The following is a 22,994-nucleotide window of genomic DNA, read 5'->3' as shown; positions in this document are numbered from 1 at the left end:
GTTTTCACAAAGAATAGAGGTTTGCATGTAATAATCTTTAAATAAGAGGTTAGTCATGCAATGTGTCTACAACAAGTTTTCCAAAATAGTGGAAAGTGTAAAACAAGACAGTCAGAAAGAGGTTTCCTTACTCATAAACAGATAAAAGATCAGCCTATTCAATAAAGAGATAAAAGATCAGCCTATTCAGTACTCTGGAGTCCTGTGAACATGAAAGAAAATTATGAATAAAGAATAACTGTAAAAAAATATTTAATGCCCATTTTTGTTCTGGTGTCTTTAGGTTTTCTGCCCTGTAAAACAGATTTTGATTTTTTCTGATCAGAAGGAAATATGGACAAAATCCTTCAACAAGATTCATATCTATACTGGAAAGTGAGTCAGAGTTCACACAGAGCTTAAAATTCCTGGAACTAAGGACATTTGCTTCAGTACATCATCTTGTAGATTGACATAGCATTTCCAGTTGGTGGTAGGACTTGCCTTTTTTTTTTCTTAAATTTAGATTTAGTATCTGACTTCTTTTACATGCAACATTTCCTGGAGGATGCTAAATTCCTAGCGCTGTGATTTTCTAATTGAGTAACACTTCTTTTTCAAAAAAGACATTTTTCACATGTTTTTTATAAATCCAACCTAAAAGAAAAAATACTTTAAATAAAAGCATATGGTGGAAGCTTATCCAAGAAAGTATCAGTCTAGATCCAGCCAGCATTTTCTAACTTTCAACACCATATTGCACACTGGAAAATATTAAAGCACCTAGTTTGAGTGTTACATTACACATATTCCTACGAAAATACTTCTCATAAAATTAAATTATAAATAATAAAATACTCTACAATCAAAGCATAATGAAGGCTAAGCTAATTCACTGTTTCTAAACTAAAATTCAGACCAATTTCCTGATTCCTCTTTTCAACTGAACGAAAGCGTAAGACAACATGTACCATATCCAGATTCCTACAAAGAAGATGCTGATCTAAGTTTTGTGGTGTCTGCTGTCAGTTTTTTTTACTCAGGTGGCACAAAGATAAGAGATTTCAGACATAAAGTCCCATGCACCAGGGAACACTCTGAGCTAGCAGCCATACAAAATCCAGTAGCAAGAAATTCCAGTAACAGCAAAAAGATGGGCAGGGCAGACACACACCATGGTGATTCCCTCTTTTATAAGGTCTCTCCTCCCTGGTGCAGCCTAATTCACTTATTCTGACCATAAAGAGGTGAGAACTGAAGCTCTCTAGCTGTGGTAGAAGAAATCCTAGGAAGATTACACCTGGCTATTTTCAATTTCATGTCTTATTTCTCTCTTTTTTCTCTCCCATGAAACACATCTCCATTCTGGCAGCCATGGAAAAAGGACAACAACCTCTTGGAGTCACTCAAGAATAGCTGGGGCGATGAGGAGGTCCAAAGGATGCAGGCTGGGCAACATGGCCTGCACCTGAACATGGTGGTGGCCAGCAGGCTGGCTGGGAACTGCCTCTTCTTTCTAATTTTCCCCTTCCTCCCTCAGAAAACCAGGGAAAGAGTACACAAGCTGAAAAACCTGTGCACGTTCTGCAAAGAGGTACAGGGCTTAAAGTCAGGATGAGAACAAACCCGTCTGCAGTTTGTTGTGCACTTAAATCATTTTATCTATCTCAGAACAGGTGACTTGTCCTTGGCAAGTTGTTTTTCCTACGTGACTGCCTGTGACAAAATGTCTGTTGGCAAGATGAATCCCACAAAATGCTAGGAAACATGGGAAAAAGAAGAGTAGGGCTTGATAGATTCAGTGAAGTATTCTGAACATATGATTACAGGTACCTTATGGCAAGATGTTCACTATTTCTTTAGAATACACAGCTTAGTCAGCTCCAAGTGAATTTACACCATGATAGATTTGAAGTTTAAAATCTTTCTGGGTACAGCTGCATTTTTTCATTTTTTCTACCTGCTGTCTGTCCCACTTTGTCTAATTTGCTTAGTCACCTCCCATATACAACTAAACTGAAACCTGTTTGGGAAAAGGACCATATTTTTCCAACACAGCTGAACAGGAGAAGCACTCTTGAAATCTTCTTGAGCACACAATAATAACATACAAAGTAAGAATACAGTTCTCATACTATCCAATAAGATCAAATGTTGCATTGCATTACTTTGGAGAAATACATACCGCCTGAATGCCTAAAGGGAATTATAATAAGATACACACAAATACTTGCAAATGTTTATATAGCTAAAAATATGAATAAACCCTACAGCTCTCTCTCCACCTCATCTGTTTTATTGTCTGTTTCTTATATAATTATTTAGAGAAGGATGCCCTCCTTCTGTGCAAAGACATAATAAATGGGCCAAGAACTGTGAATATCAGTAACAAGGAGAAATTTACCAAAATGCTAAATGGTGAAATGTAAAATAGTTTTAAAACTGTAAATTTGCAGTAAAGTTTTTCCCATCTCACTTTGCAACTTACAGGACTTCAGAGGAATATTTAAAACAATTTCAGATGTAAATCTAGCTAAATATAAACATATAATGCAAAGGTAATATAGCTAAATAGAACTAGTAACAAAATTTATTTCTTATCTTTGTTTAAAGATATGTAACCAACTGGAGTCCTTAAAGGCAGACAACTTGAATCTACATTCAGCTGTAAGATCTTTGGTGCAATATTAAGAAAGAATTCAATCATCATAAACATTCCAATGTACAAAAAGTCCTATGGGATATGAAATTCATCCCACAAAAAACAATAGGCAGATCTGATAATCCAGAAGTGATGAAGCCCAGGGTCTCACAGCATACTTTTATTTGAACCACTTTCTCTATTTTATTTTTATTTCATTGTAGTTTTCAAAAGAAGATTAACATATAAAAGGCTTTTGGTGGGATAGAGAGAATAAAGAACTTTATAATCTCAATAGAGTGACTCAAAGAAGTTTTTTTTCAAGTCACTGGAAATCAATTTTATTAAGATTAAAACATGAACCTGTTTACTTACACGTAAGGGACATTCAAAACAGTAAACTTATGTGACAGTGTTCCTTTCCTTTCATAATTTACTTTGGCTCAGTAACATTTGGGGAACTATTCTTCCTTTAAGTCCCTGCCAGCCTGATCAATCTTTATATTTCCTGCTCCTTATCCATATTTACCTGCTTTTTCACACTTTGCTATCCTTTTCACTTTACAGGATCATGACTTTTACCTTGTCTTTTCTTCTCAAATATTACTGAGAAGGTAGTATAGGAAATTGAGGAAGAATTGCTAATTCAGTTTTGGTTTTCAATTTTCTTAACATTGCTATGACTGTGAATATTTTGTCTGTCTATCCCTAGCAATCATATAAAGATTAGAGGAAAGTTAATCAGGAGCAGTTGCAAATAAATTATCAGCAGCAAGTCAGAGGAAAAAACCATGAGGTTTAAGCTGTCCATTAACCCTGAAGGGTTCTGCCCAACTTCTCAGGAATGCCCTGAAAATATGCTCGGGTGTTTTTTCCTCTGGTTTGTCTGATATTCCCAAAATGCACTCTAACTAGTCTGTCTTTGAAGACAACACTGAACTGCAGTAAAGAGACACCACAGTTTCAGACTTGTGACAAATTTTGCAGTGTTTATCGCAAGGCCATCTTATCCTGAGAACAGGGTACAAAGTCTGACTGTACTAGTGTTTTAGAAGTATGTTAGATCTAGTGGTATGTGTGAACTGACTTAAAACTCTCTTCTGCATTCAATTCCAAGTACTGATTTTGATCTCTAGAGCTAATATAGCTTTAGGTCCAATGGTCTAAGTGTCTGTCTCTCTTCCTACATATGATCATTATAATCAAAACCAGTGAGGTGTTTTTTGCTAGTGAGCCTTACATATCAAAGTCTGGGGATAAAAGCAGGATGTAGACCCATACAATAGAATTTATTTCAAATAACGAGCCAGCCTATTTCAAAGATCTTTTTCGTGGCACACAAGAAGACTGTTCTATAATCTTTATGTTGTGATATGTGTGGGTTGCAACAGTGCATACATTTACATAAACTGGAAGATGAGTGATACTGTTCAACTTATAGTCTGGTTTTAGACTCGTAAATGTACTAGAAAATGTTCAATTAGAACAGAGAGTAAATAAATTTATAGATGCTATGAACCCAGCTCAGCTTTATTCGTACAAATATGCAACTGAATTTGATAAAGCAAGAAAAAAGCTGGGGCTGTTCATGGGCAAAGGTCCACGTATAGTCCACATGTTCATTCATACTGGTAGATTTAAATGTATATCAGAAAATTAAATGTATGCTATCAGTTACTTCTCAAGATTCTTAAACTGCTTTTTCTTGTTATCAAACATAAGGAATAAGTTAATTTATACTGAGGAGTCAACTTTCTATCATCAACCCAAATTTCTGAGTCACTCAAGTGAACAGAGTCTCATGCAGTGCTCATAAAATATATTTACAAGTGCTGAAAATTTGTGTGCTTTTTTAAAGTCTGTGGAAAAACATTACCATGTACACTTATTGTGACAGACAAACACTGGGTTTTGGTGATGAAAACACAGGGAGTGGCTTGAACGAGCAGCCTCTTCAGGTCATGTTCAACTGACCTATGTGTGATTTGGATACAGTTATCTAGAGGGGAGTTGGATTTTTTTTTTTTTAATAAGAAAAAAGTCTCTCCAAAACCACTCAAGGACTCTGGCCACAAAGTGCTTGAGTGGCTGCTGGATTTTGGAAGCTTTGTAAGATCAGAGACTTTTAAAAACGCTGTGTAGCCTGCAAGCAAGCAGATAATGATACCTGCCTGCCTGACTTTTGTATGTCAGCCAGGAAATACTAGAGGCCTTGATCTGCTTCCTTCCTGCTCTAAAGATGTAACTGTGAAGTTAGGAATGAAAAATTAATTGATAAAAGTTATATTTAAAACTTTTCTGTAATTGAAGCAAAATCCTGTTCCTCAACCTTTTTATTAACTGCTCCATTTCAAATCCAAGCCTCAGGTTTTGGAAATGTTTTTGGATTATTCATTTGCTTGGACATTTTTAGTTTTATAAAAAGAAAGTTATAGTTGTGTTTGGGGAAGTGAAGGTTGTACCACATGCATATAAGCTCTGCTAAAGCTGGTTAAAGCATGCGGGGGAAGATGTGAAAATTAATTTTCTAAACCCGTGCAACTCTCTGCTTTAATATAGAAAGAAAAAATCATGTGGACCTTCTAGCTGAACACTGCAAAAGGTAAAAAGAATCACAATTAATACTATAAACCTCATATGGCAGTTAATTTGCCTCTCAGGTAGGATGAAATGACTGGAAAGGTTAGCTAACTAGCTACCAAAAATATTATTCCATGACACCGATGAGAACATTACTACCTGCATGTTGGACATTCTTGGGTGAGTGTGTTTGGGGCACTCTGCCACCTAACTGAAACAATATGTGGAAGCTGGTTTAAGAATTCCTGGGTTATGAGACCAAGAGCAGAAAGATTAACAGGAAGAGCCTGATCAATCAGAATCAAAGGCCTTCAGGGTGTCTGTAACCATGTTTCAATATATGTTAAATTGAAATTTTTTCTGTCCAAATTGGTTTTGGAGACTTTTATTGCCTCACCCAAATACATGGACATCTTTTCAGTTCTAACACACAGTTACTGGCATCTGCTGCCCATGTAGTGTGCAATACTGTCCAGTGTAGTAAATCCAATGCTCCCATGAAAAGGAAAAACTGCACTGAGCTGTGATGTATTTGCACAGGAGATTTGACTTCCATGGCTCAGCATTGGGAATTACAGTTTGCAATTGTCTCTGTCTCTACTACCATAAAGAACTGTATTGTTAACAAAGTTTGCAACCTTAGCACTTACCACCCTTCCCATTATCACTTATGAAACACTGAATGGCAAGATCCCACAGCTCCAAAACTTCATCCTAATTCCTATAATTTGAATCTTTATTTTTAATCAGTTATTTATCCTCTCTAGGACTTCACTTTCTCATCACATAGCACTTCAATTTCTTTATGAGTTTTTTTCTGAAGTGTGCTACTGAATGCTCTCCTAAAATCCAAGCACCATCAATTGCACCCTTCCAAATAACAACAGGATTATTGCATACAAATAGAATAATCAACGGATGGAAAGACAAAATGCTTTGAGGAGCAAAAGACTAATACGATATTCTCTATACAATAAATGTCCAGCAAATCCAGTGCAAAAGTATGACAGACCTTCTTTAGACATGTATACACTTCACTGCCCTGTAATGCCTCTGGAGTTCAGCAATTGTGTTTTTGGAATTTTGAGAAGGAGCTAATCCAGTCTGGCTGGATTTGTGCAGATTGCACAGATACAATATAAGAGCAAATGAACCTGAACTCATCCCACATACCCGTGGTAAGGGTAGACAGTAGGCAAGAATTGCTGAAAGAGAGGACATCAGGAGGGGCAATTTTGATTATAGGTGTTCTAAGGACCTTCTGGATAATTTTAACTTTACTGTGTTGCCACAGAGCCCTAAATTATGTATCTCAGCCTGAGATTTGGAGCTATCATACCTGTATGGCAGTATGGAAGCACCTTTATGAGTCCCAGCTTGTTCAATCTTATGTCATGAAGATATTTTTTTTATATCTCTATACTTTCAGCACAAATGCAATGATTTGACTAGTATCAAATTAAAGACACTTTCTATCTAGTTTTACAGTTTCCCTAAATCCAAAGATAATATATAATTTTGAGTGTATCAGACTCCTTTGGTAACTAGATAGCATTACTGCCTAATATTCCCTTACTTTAACACTACATTTTGTTCTTTGAAGCTTATAGAGATCAAAAATTGTCCTAAACCATGGCAAGAAATTCTGCACTGATTAGTGGCTGATAGATACAGCCAATAATTATCTTTCTTGATAAATGCAAAATTTAATAAAATCAAATTTTAAAGAAAATAAAATTGTATGGACTTGCAGTCATAGTCCAGAAGAAGATACATATCAGCTTTTACATACAATTGATTGTTAAATAAGCATAATTGCATCAGCAATCCATAACTTGTGCCTGCTCTCACTCAAGTCAGGACAGAATTCTCATCAGCTTTGTGCTGCCTGGCACCCACACCAGGTCTTTAGACTTGGTGCCAAAGTGCAGAATACTGACCAGGAACATTAACACCAGAGCCCATCTCATTATCCATGCATTGCAAATGGACTTTTCCTTAGCATCTTTACCTTGAAAATGACATCACTAAGATGTGCCAGGTTACTAAAATGATACCACAGAGTGGTTTTTGAAATGGCAACATAAAAGAGATTACAATGACTAGGGTTTGAAGCCAAACTGAATGGAGTGATTGATTTTACAGGAAGATCTTTGTTCTTGGTACTTCTTATGTTCAGCGTCTTTGAATAGCTCCTTACATACAAGGAAACCATTTTTGATCAGCTCAATGTCAAAAATAATTACCTGGCATTCTGTCCTTACACATTAAGCCCAGTATTTCTCAATTAAGAAAACTAATTTTAAATCTGACAGTTCAGCTAAGATATTATTCCACAAACATAAAAATATTTTAATACTCTTCTTTCTTACTATTGCCAAAGTAGAAAGAAGTGATTCATGCAGTCACAAGGGTAAGGACCGGTGCAGGGAGCTAAACAATTGCAAGAAGCTGCTCTGTGTATTTCTGTGGTTCGGAAATAGTGCCAAGTCGGAAGGAAAAGACATTCTCTGCATTTTCTAAAGCAAGATAAATACAGAGAAGAAATATAGATGAAAGATGGAACTGCTATCTGCGGACTCTGCCAGATTCCTTGGCTTTTTGGCACACCTATTGAAGCTGGCAGACTTAGCCAGTAGCAATCTTTTCCATTAAAAGGAGCAGCATATATTTGGATTTAACATACTTTGTTTGTGCATTTTTAAGCTTCAAAAATGTCTATTTAAATTTTTTTTAATGATTCCTTCTGCACAGTTGGCTGCAATTGCACTTATTTGAAATGGCTCATTTATCACTAAAAGAGCTGCAGGGCACAGCTACTGTTAAACAGCTCCAACAAACCTACAGCTTAGCGGGACAAGCTTCTTTTTATACGAATAAAAGATGTTTAAAATGTGCCAAGAAGAGCTTTATGCCAGCCTCTAGGTTTGTTATCCAAATGTTACGAAATTAGAGATCTCCTGAAGCACGGTTTGGGCAAAGATAAGCTGATCTCCCTTAGGCTGCTGTTATTTCCCATCCATGATCAGCCAGATTTTAACAGAACATTTGATACAAATCATAAACTTTAGTAATGTGAAAATTTGAAAAAACAATCTAAAATCTGAGGCTTAATCTATGCTGAAGCCAAATTTCATTACCTTTGTCAATGGTGCAAAAGGAAAATGTTTTACATGTAAGTGACTCTACTTTATGAATAGTAAAATTCTGCTTATTATGAAGGTAAAGGGTTACTGGTTCCTTTTTCCTGGAGCTGAAATGTTAAGAAAAATGTTCACACCTGGCAGTTGCTAGCACAATAGAAATTGCAGTGGTGTCACACTGTCAATTTTCATGAATCCATTTGAAATGAAACAAAATGTGCTAGTATTGGACTTGGTTTATGGAATCTCTTACATCCAAAATTTAAGTGTGATGTGATCAATACATTTGTGGGTGAAGGGATTTGTCATCTTTCTTGAAGTCCAAGAACTGTAACAACTAATTTATAAAAAGCAACAGGCATCAGCTAGGAATATGTACCAAACACACCATATTCTCCAGCCTGAACTGTGGAGCCTGAATAAAGTGAAGCATTACAGTTAAAAAGAGAGTTTTCTAAACTTAAATTAACCATATAAATATGTCAATTTCAAAAACATACTATTATACCCCAGTAATACTATTGCATAGATATTACATGAAATACTTTGGATTGATTTATGAAGATATTACCTTAAACCTTGTTTAATAATGTAAAACTCCTTATTCTTTACACAATGTTCTCATCTAAGGCCCCCGACAAGAAAACAGCCAAGGCCATTGCCAAATATTCTTAAAGAAGTTGGTGCCAGTGCTTTTGCATTTCATTTTCTATGCTCCAGATATATATAATATGTGATAAAAGGTTGGGGTTAGAGTGTTTTCAGTAGAAATGAGTAGTAATTGTCTTCCGTATTTTGTAATTCTCATCTATTTATTTCACAAAGATGGTCTTATGAAAATCTTTGCATATAAAATGTTTAGCCAAAACCTCTCATAGGGATTTATGACTTTAGCAAACAATGACCAATTCTCTGGAAGCTCTGCACAATAAATTAGAGAAAATGTATTTTTTAATACAGTCATTATAAAGAAGTACAAAACCCCTTCCAAATATAAAAATTACATTTCTCAATAACTTTCAGAAATCACGGTTAAACAAGCTGGTTTTTTATCTTGGATTACTACAGGGGAATGGATGAGCCTAACCTTTCTTAACTGAACTCAAAAAGCACAAATAACTCCTATTTATTCAACATAGAATTCAGAAAATGCATTACAGCTGTTATGCCTTCTTTGCCAAAACAACAAAACCAACCAACCAACAATCTCAGACTGAACACACCCACCCTCCCTCCCCATCTTTCTCCCCAGGCATCTCTTTAGGCTGTAACCTGATGAAATGCCAGGAATAATCTGATGGATTCATTAAAAAAATATTGAAATCTATGATTACACAAATCAAGTCCCCTTCTTAAGAGCATGAGTCTCTGCTTTGCCCACCTTACTGTACCAAGCAGTTGAAATTCAGTTTTCAGCATCCCTAATGATCTTATAAGCTACGACAACTGATATTCTGGAAGGCATCTATTAATATTTTGTAATATTAAGAAGACAGAGCACGTCTATGTTGGGCAAATGATACCATAAAACAGATCACAAAGTAAGGCTAAAAATCAATTCTATGCAAGGGTAGGTTGGATAGACACTTCAGTATTAGAAAATACCACAACATGAATGGGAAGTCTGATCATCTGCATTTCAGGTATTTACCTTCATTATTAAGTTAATGGTTCCTCTAGCCCAGAAGTAATAGTTCTGTATATACAGTGGAATAAGAAGAGGAGAAAATGGACTTGTTCAGAGTGCAGCACAGAATACTATCTTTAAATAAATCTGTTTGGAAAATAAAAGCAGCTCAGAACAATGCAAAGCTCAATGGAGACTAATTTACTTTGACTTCATGTAGCCTTCAGTACAGAAACCTGCCAACAGCACCAGTTATGGTTCCCATATGTTGTAAGTGCCTTAAAGTCTGGGTCATTGGCTACTATCCAGTGGTTCTATGTTTTTACAAAAAGCTTACAGTCAATATTTGATATTTATGTTTTACGTTACATAATTGAGCTGCAGCTATGAATTAGCAGTAATTGTATCCTGGTTTGCTTGAAGTATCAAATATAATAATACAAATATTTTTACACATTTTTTTCTACCACTCCATTCCTATCTGTTTGTTCACCTCCACTTTGTTGTGTGTTACATTTAAATTGAAAGTTTGTTGGGGTTATCTTCTTCTTATGCAGGTACACATCCCTCCCTAGCACAGTGAACTACTTATCTGTGATCAATGCCTTTAACCATCATCACAGTACACAGACATAAATGCTAAATAGAAAAATTAATACCTTTACTATTTCTTAATTAATTAGTCTGAAATTCAAGCAGAAACTTTAAGTCAAAATATAAACATCCTCATACAAAATTCTGGAAATCACCTCACTGGGAAGCTCTCCCTAAATCTTTTAGAACCACATGATTGTGGACTTGCAAAGGTACAATTTCATTGGCAGGCAGAACTGGCATTTTTTAGTTTAACACTTTACAATCAAAGCCACTGGTATTCTTTTAACAGGCCTTAATTCACTTGTGTCTACATAATTCAAAAGTATTTACCACTTTCTCAGCCAGTGAACTCCTTCAGTTTTCTAATGAATCTTATTTCTGCCAAGGCTGAAATCCTCTACTGTGGAAAGGCAATATTTTGTTTTAAAGGCATGACAAGAAGAGTCAGTATGTTGGTCTCTTAAAATTTTCCCTCTAAAACAATAAAATGCTTGCATATATTTTGTGGCTGCTTTTAAATTGTGAATTATTCTTACAAAAATGAGAGCTAAGTCATCTGACATTCACAAAGTCATCTGACAACAATTAAAATCTGATATAAAAAAATAAGCTTATACCACAAGGTCTAAATTCACTGGTGATTTTTACTCCTGTGCATGAAGGCCAACATTATAGCATGTGAAAGCTTAACCTGGGGAACAATTTCCAAAAAGAAGACATGTAAATCAGAGTAGCTAATTGGCCAATATGAACTTTAAGGGCAATACTGTGGCCAAACAGAATAATGAAAATCTCTGATGTTCAGACAGAGCTTACGTACAAACAGGGAAGTTGTTTTACCTGGTTTAAGTATTCATACAGATATTACTGGAATACTGAGTTCTGTTGTGAAGTATGTTGCAATTCAATCCAAAAAGAAAGTTCAGAAATAAACAATTCAGAACTGATACACAAATATAATTAAAGAATTTAAAAGACAGAAATTTCATCATTGATTACACTTACTTAGCTAATTAATAATATGACAATGAGACAAGAAATACAATCTTTTTTAATAAGAATTTATATGACAAGTTATGTAGGGCTTTTCAGTTTCCCAAGCAACAGTATCATACATGCAATTGCATAAGATAAAGCTAGACAAATCTCAGGCTACAAATAAGGTGCAAATGTTTTTACGGGGAAGGTATTTAACTACCAGAAGAAATTATGATGGCTCTGGTGGATTTTCCAGCACTGGATTTTTTTAAGTAAGAGTCAGTGTTTTTCTAAAAGATATACTCTATTCCAAAGAGAAGAAAATGAAGCAATGTCTCTGGTTTGCGTGAGCAAGTCTAGTCTGACTAGGACATTAAATTGATCCTTCTACTATTATAATGTATGTACCTATCATTATTTAACATAATGTCCAGTTTACTAAATTATAATCTTATTTGGGCATTTTAAATATTGGCACATTACCTTTCTTCCAGCACTGCAACTTCCTCTGTACCACAAGCTTGTTGAAAATCAACAGTCAGGAGGATATTCATTTAAATTCAGCTGTCTGAAAGCTAGCTGTTCAGTCTCAGCTAGTCATCTAGGTCCTTTCTATACTCAGTGGAGAAAATTAGGCACTTCCATGAGTCTGTTCCTTGCAGATATCTTGGACACCTATTTTCAGCTAGGGCTAGTCTGCAGGTGTCTCTCTCTTTTCATGGACTACAGAACATACCTTAGTTTAGACTACTTCAAACTCCATACCAAAAAATGGCCAAAGTTAGACGAAAGGAATCCATCCTTAACACTCCAAAGATCTCTTTCAAAATCCTTGGTTTCAAGTTAGTTAGATTCACTAATTCAAAACATCTGGCATTATTAGATCATACATAAATTGCACTTCAGTTACTGCTGGGCAGATTGAGTTTCATCTTCATCATAGCTTATAAATTCAACTCATCTGTACTCTTCTAGGAAAAGAAAAATCAACTTTTTAACAACTCTTTCTTATTGCACTATCATTCAGAATTCTGTCATTCCTATCTAATAATGAACTGGACTGTATATTCATTTTAAAACATTCTCCACTGCCCACTAAACATAAGATACCTACAGTGCAGATGTACAGATCTAACCTTTAAACCTACAACCCCATTATAGCCAAAGAAGACCAGAAAACATTGCCAGTGGAAACCGAGGTGCCTGATCTTTGCATAAGGGTCCAAATTAAGAGATACAAAATACAGTAAAGAACCTATTCCTCTTCCTTGACTATGATAAGAATTGGAATGACTATTTCAGTTTGGTGTGTGTAAATTAGAAACATTTAAGGTTAAGAGAAATTATTAATTTGATGAATTTTGTTCTTCCCCAGCCTGACTCTGGCTGCTCATTTCCCCTCATTCTTACTTTTTTCATTACTATAACAATCTCTGTAGGGGTCAGTTTTAGGTGAAGGTTTACAGGTAACAGGGAACTGAGAGATTGGCTGGAAGACTTAATTTCCCAGAAGGAAGCAAGGCTGCCAAGGGAGGAGCTGACTGACTGCACATGCCCCCTGCAGAAGCAAGGTGATTCATTATTTGAACAAGTTACTGTCCCCTTCCAGGGGCATGTATGTGCTCCCATAACAGTCAGTAAATCAGGCATTGTACCAGCAGCTCTCACATTCATTTCACCGTCACACATGGCACCCAGAACTGGGCCAAATTAATCAATCCATGCTGGGAACCGGGAATGAGAAAAGGCACTCCCAGGGCATGTGATATGTGGTGGCTTCAGCCAAATCATGGAAAATGAGGCATCCCTCTATCCCTCAAAGTCTGCATCACTGCTTCTCAGACAGCAACAAAGAAAAAAAAAGAAGACAGGGAACAAAAACCAAAACATAATTTCTTCATAAACATTCTGTGGATCAGAAGCATTCCTAGGCTTCTCCCCCTTCTTTTTGTTTTTGACTGGTATGTGATGAGGCATTACCCGATGCATCTTGGTGCCTGCTCTCTGTGGGAATTCAGCATCTTTCTGTTCATTTCATCATCAAATCTCCTTAGAGGTCTCATTATGCTCATAATAAAAAACTGGCCTCAACTCTGTAGGTGATGGGGCCATTCAAAATTTCTAGGCCTTCTTTACACAGATATGATAATGATATTCCACATAAATATTTTATATCACTTTAAAAGCCAGAAATTAACTTCCACAATAACAGAAATTAACTTCCACAATAGATTATCTTTTATCTTTCTCCATTTGCAACGGAAGAATAACCAGGAATAATCAGTTACATATTCTTCACTTGTATATACTTTGACTCTTTTTTAATATCTGAAGTCTTTTAGAAGATGCTTTACGAGCAGTTGTGTAAGTGCCTATCCCAGACAAACCAGCATCCTCACCTACTCACTTTAGGAGCAATTCTAATCTACAGCTTGACAACATAACCAAGAAAAAGAGTGACAGTAGCACAGAGTAGCATTGTATTTGTTTCAAATTGTCTCTAGGACAATGATTTATATATTTTTTAGTATCTTCAGATGACTCGAATTCTTCCCTTAAAAATGTTTAGACTCATCTTTTCACTACTAAAGTAGCTGCACTTCCTCAGTCTTCCATTTCCTTCAAAGTCTTTCTACAATTCATCTTAAAAGAGCAACTCTATTGAAAAATCTGTACTCTTTAGTGGACGGTTTTCATGAATGAACCTGATTGTTCTAAGTTTTCAGCAGCAGTCAAATATAGGTGGACATTTTTGTTCCTCTGCAACAGCTTTAGGGGACATTTTTTCCTGTTTCCATGAAGAACGTGGTGATGGCTTGTGAATTTTCCTATTTCTCTTCCTCATAATTGTGACAGACTCCATGTGTGAAGAATGTTGCCTGCTATTCCTACTTTTCTTGGCTATAAACTGCCAAATCCCCACTGGATTTCTCTTCTTTGGTTTGTGGACAGCTATCTCCAATCTTGGATTCACATTGATATCTGTTCCTTAGTCTGATGTCCAACATCATTTCACCTGCCATCTAGTGTCCCACATGTCATTATTGAGTCTTTGAAAATACAAACCTATTTTCTAGCACAGCCATGAATTTTTACTTCAGAAAGAGGAAATATTTTCTGGTGTTTGGTAGAAAGAAAGCATTGATGCATCTGTCACAGATCATAACCATTGTTCCATTCCCAGTCATAAGAACATTGAGCATGGAACTGAACATAAAGGAAAAACTTCATAAACTGCCTTTCTAAACTTCCTCCAAAATCACCCTGTTTCTAATCAGAATTTCACATGGCAGTTGACATAACCCAGTGATTTCCTAAGCCTTTTATCATATAGGCTTCCTTGAGAAAACTGAATGCATTTTGGGTGCAGTTACAAATAGGCAAAAAAATAGAACATGGGTTTTTTCTAACAAATGTGCATATACCTGTTGTTTTGTCATTATCAAATACTGTTTGAAGCGGTGGCAAAATGGGAAATATGAGAATCTGGTTGAAATTACTTTCCCTATATAATTTTATTCCCGGTTTCCTGAACAAAAACATTTATATACACAATGGATAGGGAATGGTCAGAAAGTCTAATGCTTTAAAAAGGCGCTGACCAACTGTTCAAGCACTCAGCAATTGTGTCACTCACACAGGGTAAATGTTTCCCTGAAGCATCAGACTTTCTGTGCATGTGAACACAGCCCATGAATATGTGCTGAAGAACACCTGGTATTATGCATGTATTGCAACCTAGTCAGAACTACAACAGCTGTGACATTAATCCAACTGGGCATGATTACTGAAATACCAAATATCTGGTAAAAGGATAAAAAAAATATCAAAGGAACCCAAACAAATTTTTCAGTAAAACTGATTGGTCCTGGAAAAACCTGTGCATAACAACCCCGATATTAATACAAGGCATGCTTTCAGTCAACTATTCACTGGAGAGGCTAGAAGAATGAAAACACCCAGACCTTCTGTCATCACTGAGAAGCATGGAGCAAAAATATCCAATAGCACAGGCACAGTGCTGCAACTACTGTCTCACCTGCGCCGAGCAGACCAACTGAATAGACCAGGCAAGACTCAGCACTGTTCTGACTCTCACATTGGAGCAACCACACCTCCACTCACTCTCTTGCCATCTGGGAATGCCTCTCTAGCCTTTCTGAAACTCTAGTAATTGATTCTTGATGGCAATTCCAACAGAGCCTGCACAGAAGTCAAGACCATAAGCTTTGGCCATCTGTGCCCTCAGCTGTCATCGTGTATGTGTTGATTTGCTTTGTGATCTACTCAGCTCTGGCAACACAGAACAAAAGCACCTGGACTAGCACGTCTGCAGAAACTGTCACAGGCCCAACAGAACACAGTTTCTCAGACTGCCCACCATGTTTCACTCATAGGAAACACTGTGTCACAATGGTCTGATGCGTATTTGTCTATTTGCTCCTTCACTTTGTTTTGCCATTCTAGGTATATGACAACACATATGCATCAGAAAGTGGTTGGAAACATCACAGCGGGGCAATTGGTAACTAAATCAGACTTCATTTAGGGTTAGAAACTGTAAATGACCATAGGTATTGTCCTCTTGTGGGTAGAATTCTATACCATGAAAAATAAGGGCAAAACCAAACTACAACATTTTTTAAAAATGGATATGTGCTGCAGTCATCGCACTAGAACAAGGCACACTGTGACACTGATCTCCATCCTACCGAAGCCACACAGGTAAGAAAGCTCAAGAAAGCTCTGATGAGCTCTCACTGCACTTTTGTCATTTTATGGCTCAGGCAGAAGAGACCACGGCATAGGTTTTTCATGGTTTACTAACATGAATCTCTGAACTCCTGACCTACTGGCTTTGCTCCCTGCAACACAGCCCAGGATCCTGTTAGCCTTCATTTCTCTCGGGGCACTAGGCTCGCGTTCAACTTCCTTAACCTACACTCCAGGTCTTTTTCAGCAGAACTGCTACCCTGGCTGACAGTCTCAAAATGGACAAAAATGCAGCTGCTTCCTGTCATGCAACTAATGCACATCTGCTTGTATGACACAAATACATGTGTGTGCTGGCACACATGATGAGACTCAGTCATATATCTCTTGTGTTCAGGCCATCCATCAGTTACAAGATGAGAGGCACTTCCACTTTGGTTCTGCAATGAACCAAACACAAACTCACATTCATACACTTATCCCCTGTACCACAAAATACAAGTATATGAGAAGTGAAATCTGGGAAAAAAAGTTTAGATGTAAAAAACTTAACTCAAATTTCCTTATTTTGAAATTTTGCTCTTTCTTTTATTTTCTGTTTTCTCTCCCTTAACACATTATAGTCAATCCAGGATATTGTGGATAATAAAAAAAAATGAAACACTTGTGATATTTTCTGTACATCCCCATTTATTTTTAAGTGCAAATTAATGTTTTTAATTTGTTTAAACACTTTAACTAGGACTGAAAAATAAAGATGAACCTAGACAGAGATGGAACTATTGTAAAAGTGCATCATCAGAATCGACTTTATGTTGTTCATTATGCTACAACTTGTAATACCTAAGATCTGCATAATAAAATGAATGCAAACAACAGATGACAGGAGGTCAGAAAACAGATTGTGTGACTTGAATGGAGAGATGAACAACATTGAAAAGTCAACAAGCACTAATGCTGTAGTTGTCCTAGTTCAGCGGGAGGGACCAACTAAGACTGTGTGTGGGTGATCAAAGCTGTGTATTCTACCCCCTCTATTCATTCCCCAAGGACAATGGGCCATTAGCAGCAGCTGCCCAGGCAGTCATTATCACCTTCACACCCAGCCTGAGGCTGCTAATGGGCCATCAACAGTTCAACAATACCCCCTGGCTCCAGAGTTAATCACCCATTGTGTGAGTCCCCGCCCAGGGGGAGGGACTGGGTGCTCCCTGAGGGTACATAAGCGGTGGGTAAGAAGACCTTGGGAACTTCTTGTCTGAGAAGCAGAGGAGCAACAGGACCTCAACAGGAGGAGATCACCGCTCTCAACTAGACTATGACTGCCACTCTCGACCAGACCACAGTCCTCGCCTGCACTAACAGGTTTCTCACTTCTTTTTGCTTTGGACTTGGAGGGAACCACACGGGTCTCAGCACAAGGGCTAACAAACCCCTTTGAGTTTGTGCCCCAGGACACTGGGTTATACTGCTAGGTTTTATGAGTTGAAAGCAATTTCTCTTTGTGTCAGTCTATTTATTGTAATATTATTATTAAATTTTAGCCTCTGACTTATAATCTCTCTCGTGGTGAGTTCATTTTCCCTGCTGGTTCACCTTTAAACCAGCACAGTAGTACAGTACACATTCCTTATGCTGTTTAACCAGTATAATGGAACTGTGATAGGAAGGTGAGCACTGAAAGGGTAGCTTAGATTTTACTAAGTCAAGTACTGACATTTAAACTAAGTCTTTAAATATTTTTGACCAGTGGATCCTTTAAAGCCAACTTCAGATAACTATGATAATGCAGGACCATTAACTGTGCCAGAACTGAAACTGCTCACAATAAAGTGCACTACCATAAGTGCAGGCATAAAATCAACATTAACACTGCATCATAAGTCAATTATTACTATCAATACATTTACCTGAACGTCAAGTAAAATGAAAAGTCTGCACAAAATTAATTTTTCAGGGAATTTATGAAATTTGAGAACCCTTACTATCTCCATCTTTACAACCATAATACTGATCTCTCCTGTGCCAAAGGAACAGGTTTTCTGGCTTCAATTGGTGAGATAAAACTTGGTGAGAAAAATCTTTTTGAGACAAAACTTCTTTCTAGAGTAAGGTCTTTAGAGAATGTGCTCATTCTTAATTCCTAAGAAAGAATTTTTATAAGTAAATGCAGAATTCACTGAAACAGCTCCAGGTGAATTAAGCCTTTGTATTATTCTGTCTTAATTGGTATGTAGTTTTAATTTATGTAGTTACACTCAGTTTCTAGGTGACTTTCTGCCATATTAGGCAGCTATCCATTAAGATAACTCAATTTCTTTTGCAAATGTCACTTGAGAATGACAAAATGCTGATGTGACATCCCTACTAGACTAGGTCAGAGTTAATTGAATGTCCACAACATACTTCCATTCCCAACAACAACCCAACTGAAATATCTTTAGCACTGAAATTCTGTTTACTAACTCACTAATAAAACACACATTTTTAGGAAAAAGTTTGGAAAGTTTGAGGCACAGAGCAGCATGCAGCACTCAAGAAGTATTTCAAATTAAAGATTTTTTTTTTTACAAGGCCAAACCTCTTCAATAATTTGAACCCCAACTAAGAAAAACTTTCCATCTCACCTTCACCACTCCATTTTCATGCATGGTGATACAGTTGTTGGGCTCCTCTGAAAGCTGATATAAAGCCAGAGCTGCAGCTCTCTGAACTGGTGGATCATTTGACTTCATGTAACGCACTAACGGAGCCACAGCCTTTAACTCTCCGAAGGTAACTCTGTTGCTGCCCCACATGCAACAGTGGGCAACAGCGTCTGCTAAGTGACGCTTTAATTTGTTATCATTCTGAAGAAGATAAAAACATAATAAATTAAAGTTAACATATGAGAACAAAAAATGCATAGAAAAGCAGGATTGTATTTTCAAACATCTTTAAGGCATCTCAATTTAACTCATGTACAATTAAAACTGGAGAGAGTTGTAAGGCATAGAGCTATGACAGTCTCTTAATATTCTTTTTGTAGGAAGTGATGTGATTTTTTACATTATTTCAAAGGTACTTTTGGACGGACTGGAAATTAGATCTGATAGCATTAAAATGTAAAATATAGTCCCATCACTGAGATTATCTGCACGTTTAGATTTGTTGTTTTCTCAGCCCTTTGTGATTTTTCATATGACAGCTGCACCTCTCAAAAGCAATATTCCACAACAGTAACTATTAAAATGAAGCTCATCTTCCAAAGTAATTTTAGTATCAAACACAGTGTTTTCATGTCCAATATACATCTCATAGGAGAAGGATTCTACAGCTCTTCCTGGTAGCTGCAGCAAAATCTACTGCTTTTTTCATAACCTTTTAGTTGGGTATAATGCAGTGTGATATAAGAAATTCAGATACTTTGCATAATATGTACAGATATTACTTACTGTGTTTGCTAGTTTGGACAACAGAGGGACAACTCCATGATCTGTCATAACAGCTAAGTTTTCTTCATCTTTAGCTATATTTGCAATGGCTGCACATACACTTGTTAAAACTTCTTTATTCTTCGATTTTAGAAGACCAACTATCAGTTCCAAACCACCAACAAAAGACCGAACCATTTCCCCAGAATCCTAAATGAGAATGAAAATAAATGTTGTTTTAAAATATTCAATCCATATTTATATGAAAATATTTTTAAAAGAGATTGGCATGACATATTTATTCAAAACTGCAGCTATTGCTGCATTGCCTTCACCAAGAAATATGGCTAATTTACAACTCAGAGCTCTTCTGATTGACATACAAGAGTTCGGCTGTTTTACATAACACCACATAGGCAGAAATTTAATGCTTAAATAAAGGTATCTATAACTTTTTATACCCAAGGTATAGCTGTCACTTCAGAAGGGTAACAAGTCTTCTTTACTGGTCCATTTTTTCTATCTTGAAAAACTTATAATAAAATTAGAAAAGGTTTAGAGAAAGACAAGAATAATCAAGAGAACTGCTCTGGAGAAGGAATGACTAACCATCTAGGGCACTCAGACAATAAAAAAAGGAGGAGCAGTATGGCAGAGGTGTACAGGATCTTGAGCAGAATGGAAAGGGCTCTCTGTTTCTAGAGAAGAGCTGGGAGCATCAGATGAAATTAGCAGGTGGCATGTTCAGAATCAAAGTTATTTTTAAACTAAGCACAGTTGCAATGTTGGAAGTCTTTGGAGCAGGACTGCAGTGGCTCATAGGAGTTTACAGGTTAGACAAATCCACAGAAAAAAAAATCCATTAAGGGTTATTCATATGAAAGTATTCTCTCTGATTCAGACATTTCCTGAGCCACAAATTCTTGAAGGTGCAAGAGCAGTCTGGGATGGGAACCAAGACTATGAGTTTGTCCTGTTCTACTTTTCCTTAAGCATTCCTTGTGGGCTAGCATGAGGAACAGAATACTGTGTTACTGAACCTTTGGTCTGACACATTCTTATGCTCTTGTGTTTATTAGTGAATTCATATTATCAAGCACATCTTTACATGTCACGTGTAAAACAGAAAACCAGTAGTTTTGGCACTGTGAAAATGAACTAACAGGTATGAAATTCTATTGGTTGCCTCAAGCAAACTGGAACTGACAGTATGTGATGAAGTGACATGCAGCACACAGTACTTCATGTACCTTTAAAAGCAAATTTTGTTTAAGCACAGATTCTCAACTGATCAAGTTACACAGTCACTGACCAATGCTGTACACCAAGATTCACTGCACTCTGTTAAACAGAGATGCATGAAAAGAAATATATCTCTCTCTTTGGTAAGATGTTCCACTATTTAAGAGTACATTATTTTACATCTCTTTTCAGTTTCTTCGTAGACAGAACCAATGCCATAGTTGGAAAACATCTACTACTTTGAATGATTTGTAACATGGTTATTCGATCTGTGGGTAACATTAAGCAACATATTGCAAACAACCATCTAGGAAGAGTTCTCAGGATGCCTAGTTATACAGAGCCTGAAAGACAACACTGAAAAATGCAGCAGCATTTTCAGAAATTTCATTGTAAACACAGTAATTAACAAAGGGGTGGATGAAATTCAAGTATTGCAATGCAATCTGGAGAAACCACCATTTCTGTTTGCAAGGGCCAATAGTTGAGTGGAGCTCTATAGTAAGCATAGATACCTGTGCTTTATCAGAACTTCTTTTTACAATCTATAACATATCTAGCCAGACATTTTTTGTTAGATTTTTCAGCCTTTCAGATGTGGATCTGGAAAGCTGACTAGTTGTCTTGAAGTTCTTTGTCCAATAAATAGAAAAACTAGAGAATTCCATAATTATGGCTAACTTGGGTATTCTGTTCCTACAGAAATCCTTCAGAAAAGCACAAGAACTATTGACTATAACATAGATACAGAGTAGGGTCCAACTGAGCAAATCCATCAAATCGCTTATGGACTTGGTAAATAAAAGTTTCAAAAGATGCTGCAGCTCGTCTTTTTCTAGTTCTGGGTCTAAATGTCAAACAGAACTCTTAGCTGTGATGTTTCCTTCTCACAAAAAGCAAAACAGTGGGTAGGCATGTCAGAAATGAAACATTTCCCATCACAGGCAGTACAAATCTTGAGACTGGAAGGGAGTGGTTAAAGTCATGCAGTGTGAGAGTAAAAACCAGAAGTCACAGCATACAGAAAAAGGGCAGTATCCAAGAATACTGAAGTCCTTAAAAAACCCAGAATGAACAAATTATAGAACTCCTTACAGAAATCAAAATAGAATCTAAATGCAGAAGGAGGACAATACAGGTTTGTGGCTCAGAAAAGCTGCATATACAGGCAGGTGGGCTTAAAGCAGGTTTCCCATGCATACACCAGCATAAATGTTCCTCTATCATTGCTAGTGCATGCATAACACAATGTAAATGCATCTACAGATAATCATTTGGATACAAACAGTGTTTCTTAGTATCAGTTTTCACGGTTGTCTTGAAATTTTAAAATTTGACCAAAGGTTGTAGGTCACAGAGAAATTTTTCTACACACAAATTTCTTACCTATATGTATTCAAGGGTTAGGCAGCTTAAGTGACCAGGCACAGGAGAAGGAAAGAAAATGAGGTATTTTATGTTGACTTACATTCCTTGAAAGTCACCACAGATGTCACTACAAGCGTATAAACACTTGCTCAACACATGAGAAAGGCCTCTGTTCCCCAGGGAAATGCTACAGTACCACATCTAACATTTGAAAGGGGCCTGGAAAATTACTCTGCTTTTCTGAATAGTTCAGATATCTGTGTATTATTATTATTTCTGCTTTTGAAAGATGTTCCATGAAGAGATAAGATAGCCTGAATCTCATCTTCATGAACCAATATGTACATTTTATATTTTCCTACTTGTACATATTTTCTTTCCAGGTGATTATAATCCTATTTATCAAACTTCTCTTCTGACAAGCTTATACTTTCCACATTTCGTTAAGGAGTATAGTCCAACTGAAGTGATGGAATAATATACAAACAATGCAGCAGTAACTAAAAGAAAAGAGTTTCAACAATCATCTGTGAAAACAGCTAAACACAAAGACAGAACCTTCTACCAATGATGAAAAGCAGAGGGAAACTGCAGAAACCACACGCCAGGAAACTTTCCCAAATATGATTGGGGGTGTAGTCTGGTGGTCTGTGCAAGACAAAGAGAAAGCAAAATGGCAAGAAATTTGAACAACAATGAGCAGAAAGAAGGAC

General features: G+C 36.7%; 1 protein-coding gene across 1 annotated transcript in view; it reads right to left on the bottom strand.

The window, feature by feature from the left end:
* The window catches only part of ODAD2 (outer dynein arm docking complex subunit 2), a 76,052-nt gene that overhangs the window by 5,864 nt on the left and 47,194 nt on the right, over nt 1-22,994 (bottom strand). Inside the window, 2 exon segments of the mRNA XM_071560003.1 lie at nt 18,886-19,107; nt 19,693-19,881. Of these exon segments, the coding sequence (XP_071416104.1) occupies nt 18,886-19,107; nt 19,693-19,881 (411 nt within the window).

This window comes from Pithys albifrons, chromosome 7, assembly GCF_047495875.1.
Source record: "Pithys albifrons albifrons isolate INPA30051 chromosome 7, PitAlb_v1, whole genome shotgun sequence".
In the NCBI taxonomy this organism is placed as follows: domain Eukaryota; kingdom Metazoa; phylum Chordata; class Aves; order Passeriformes; family Thamnophilidae; genus Pithys; species Pithys albifrons.
The sequence above is the reverse complement of the archived record's forward strand: the minus strand, read 5'-3'. Positions and strand labels throughout refer to the sequence as shown.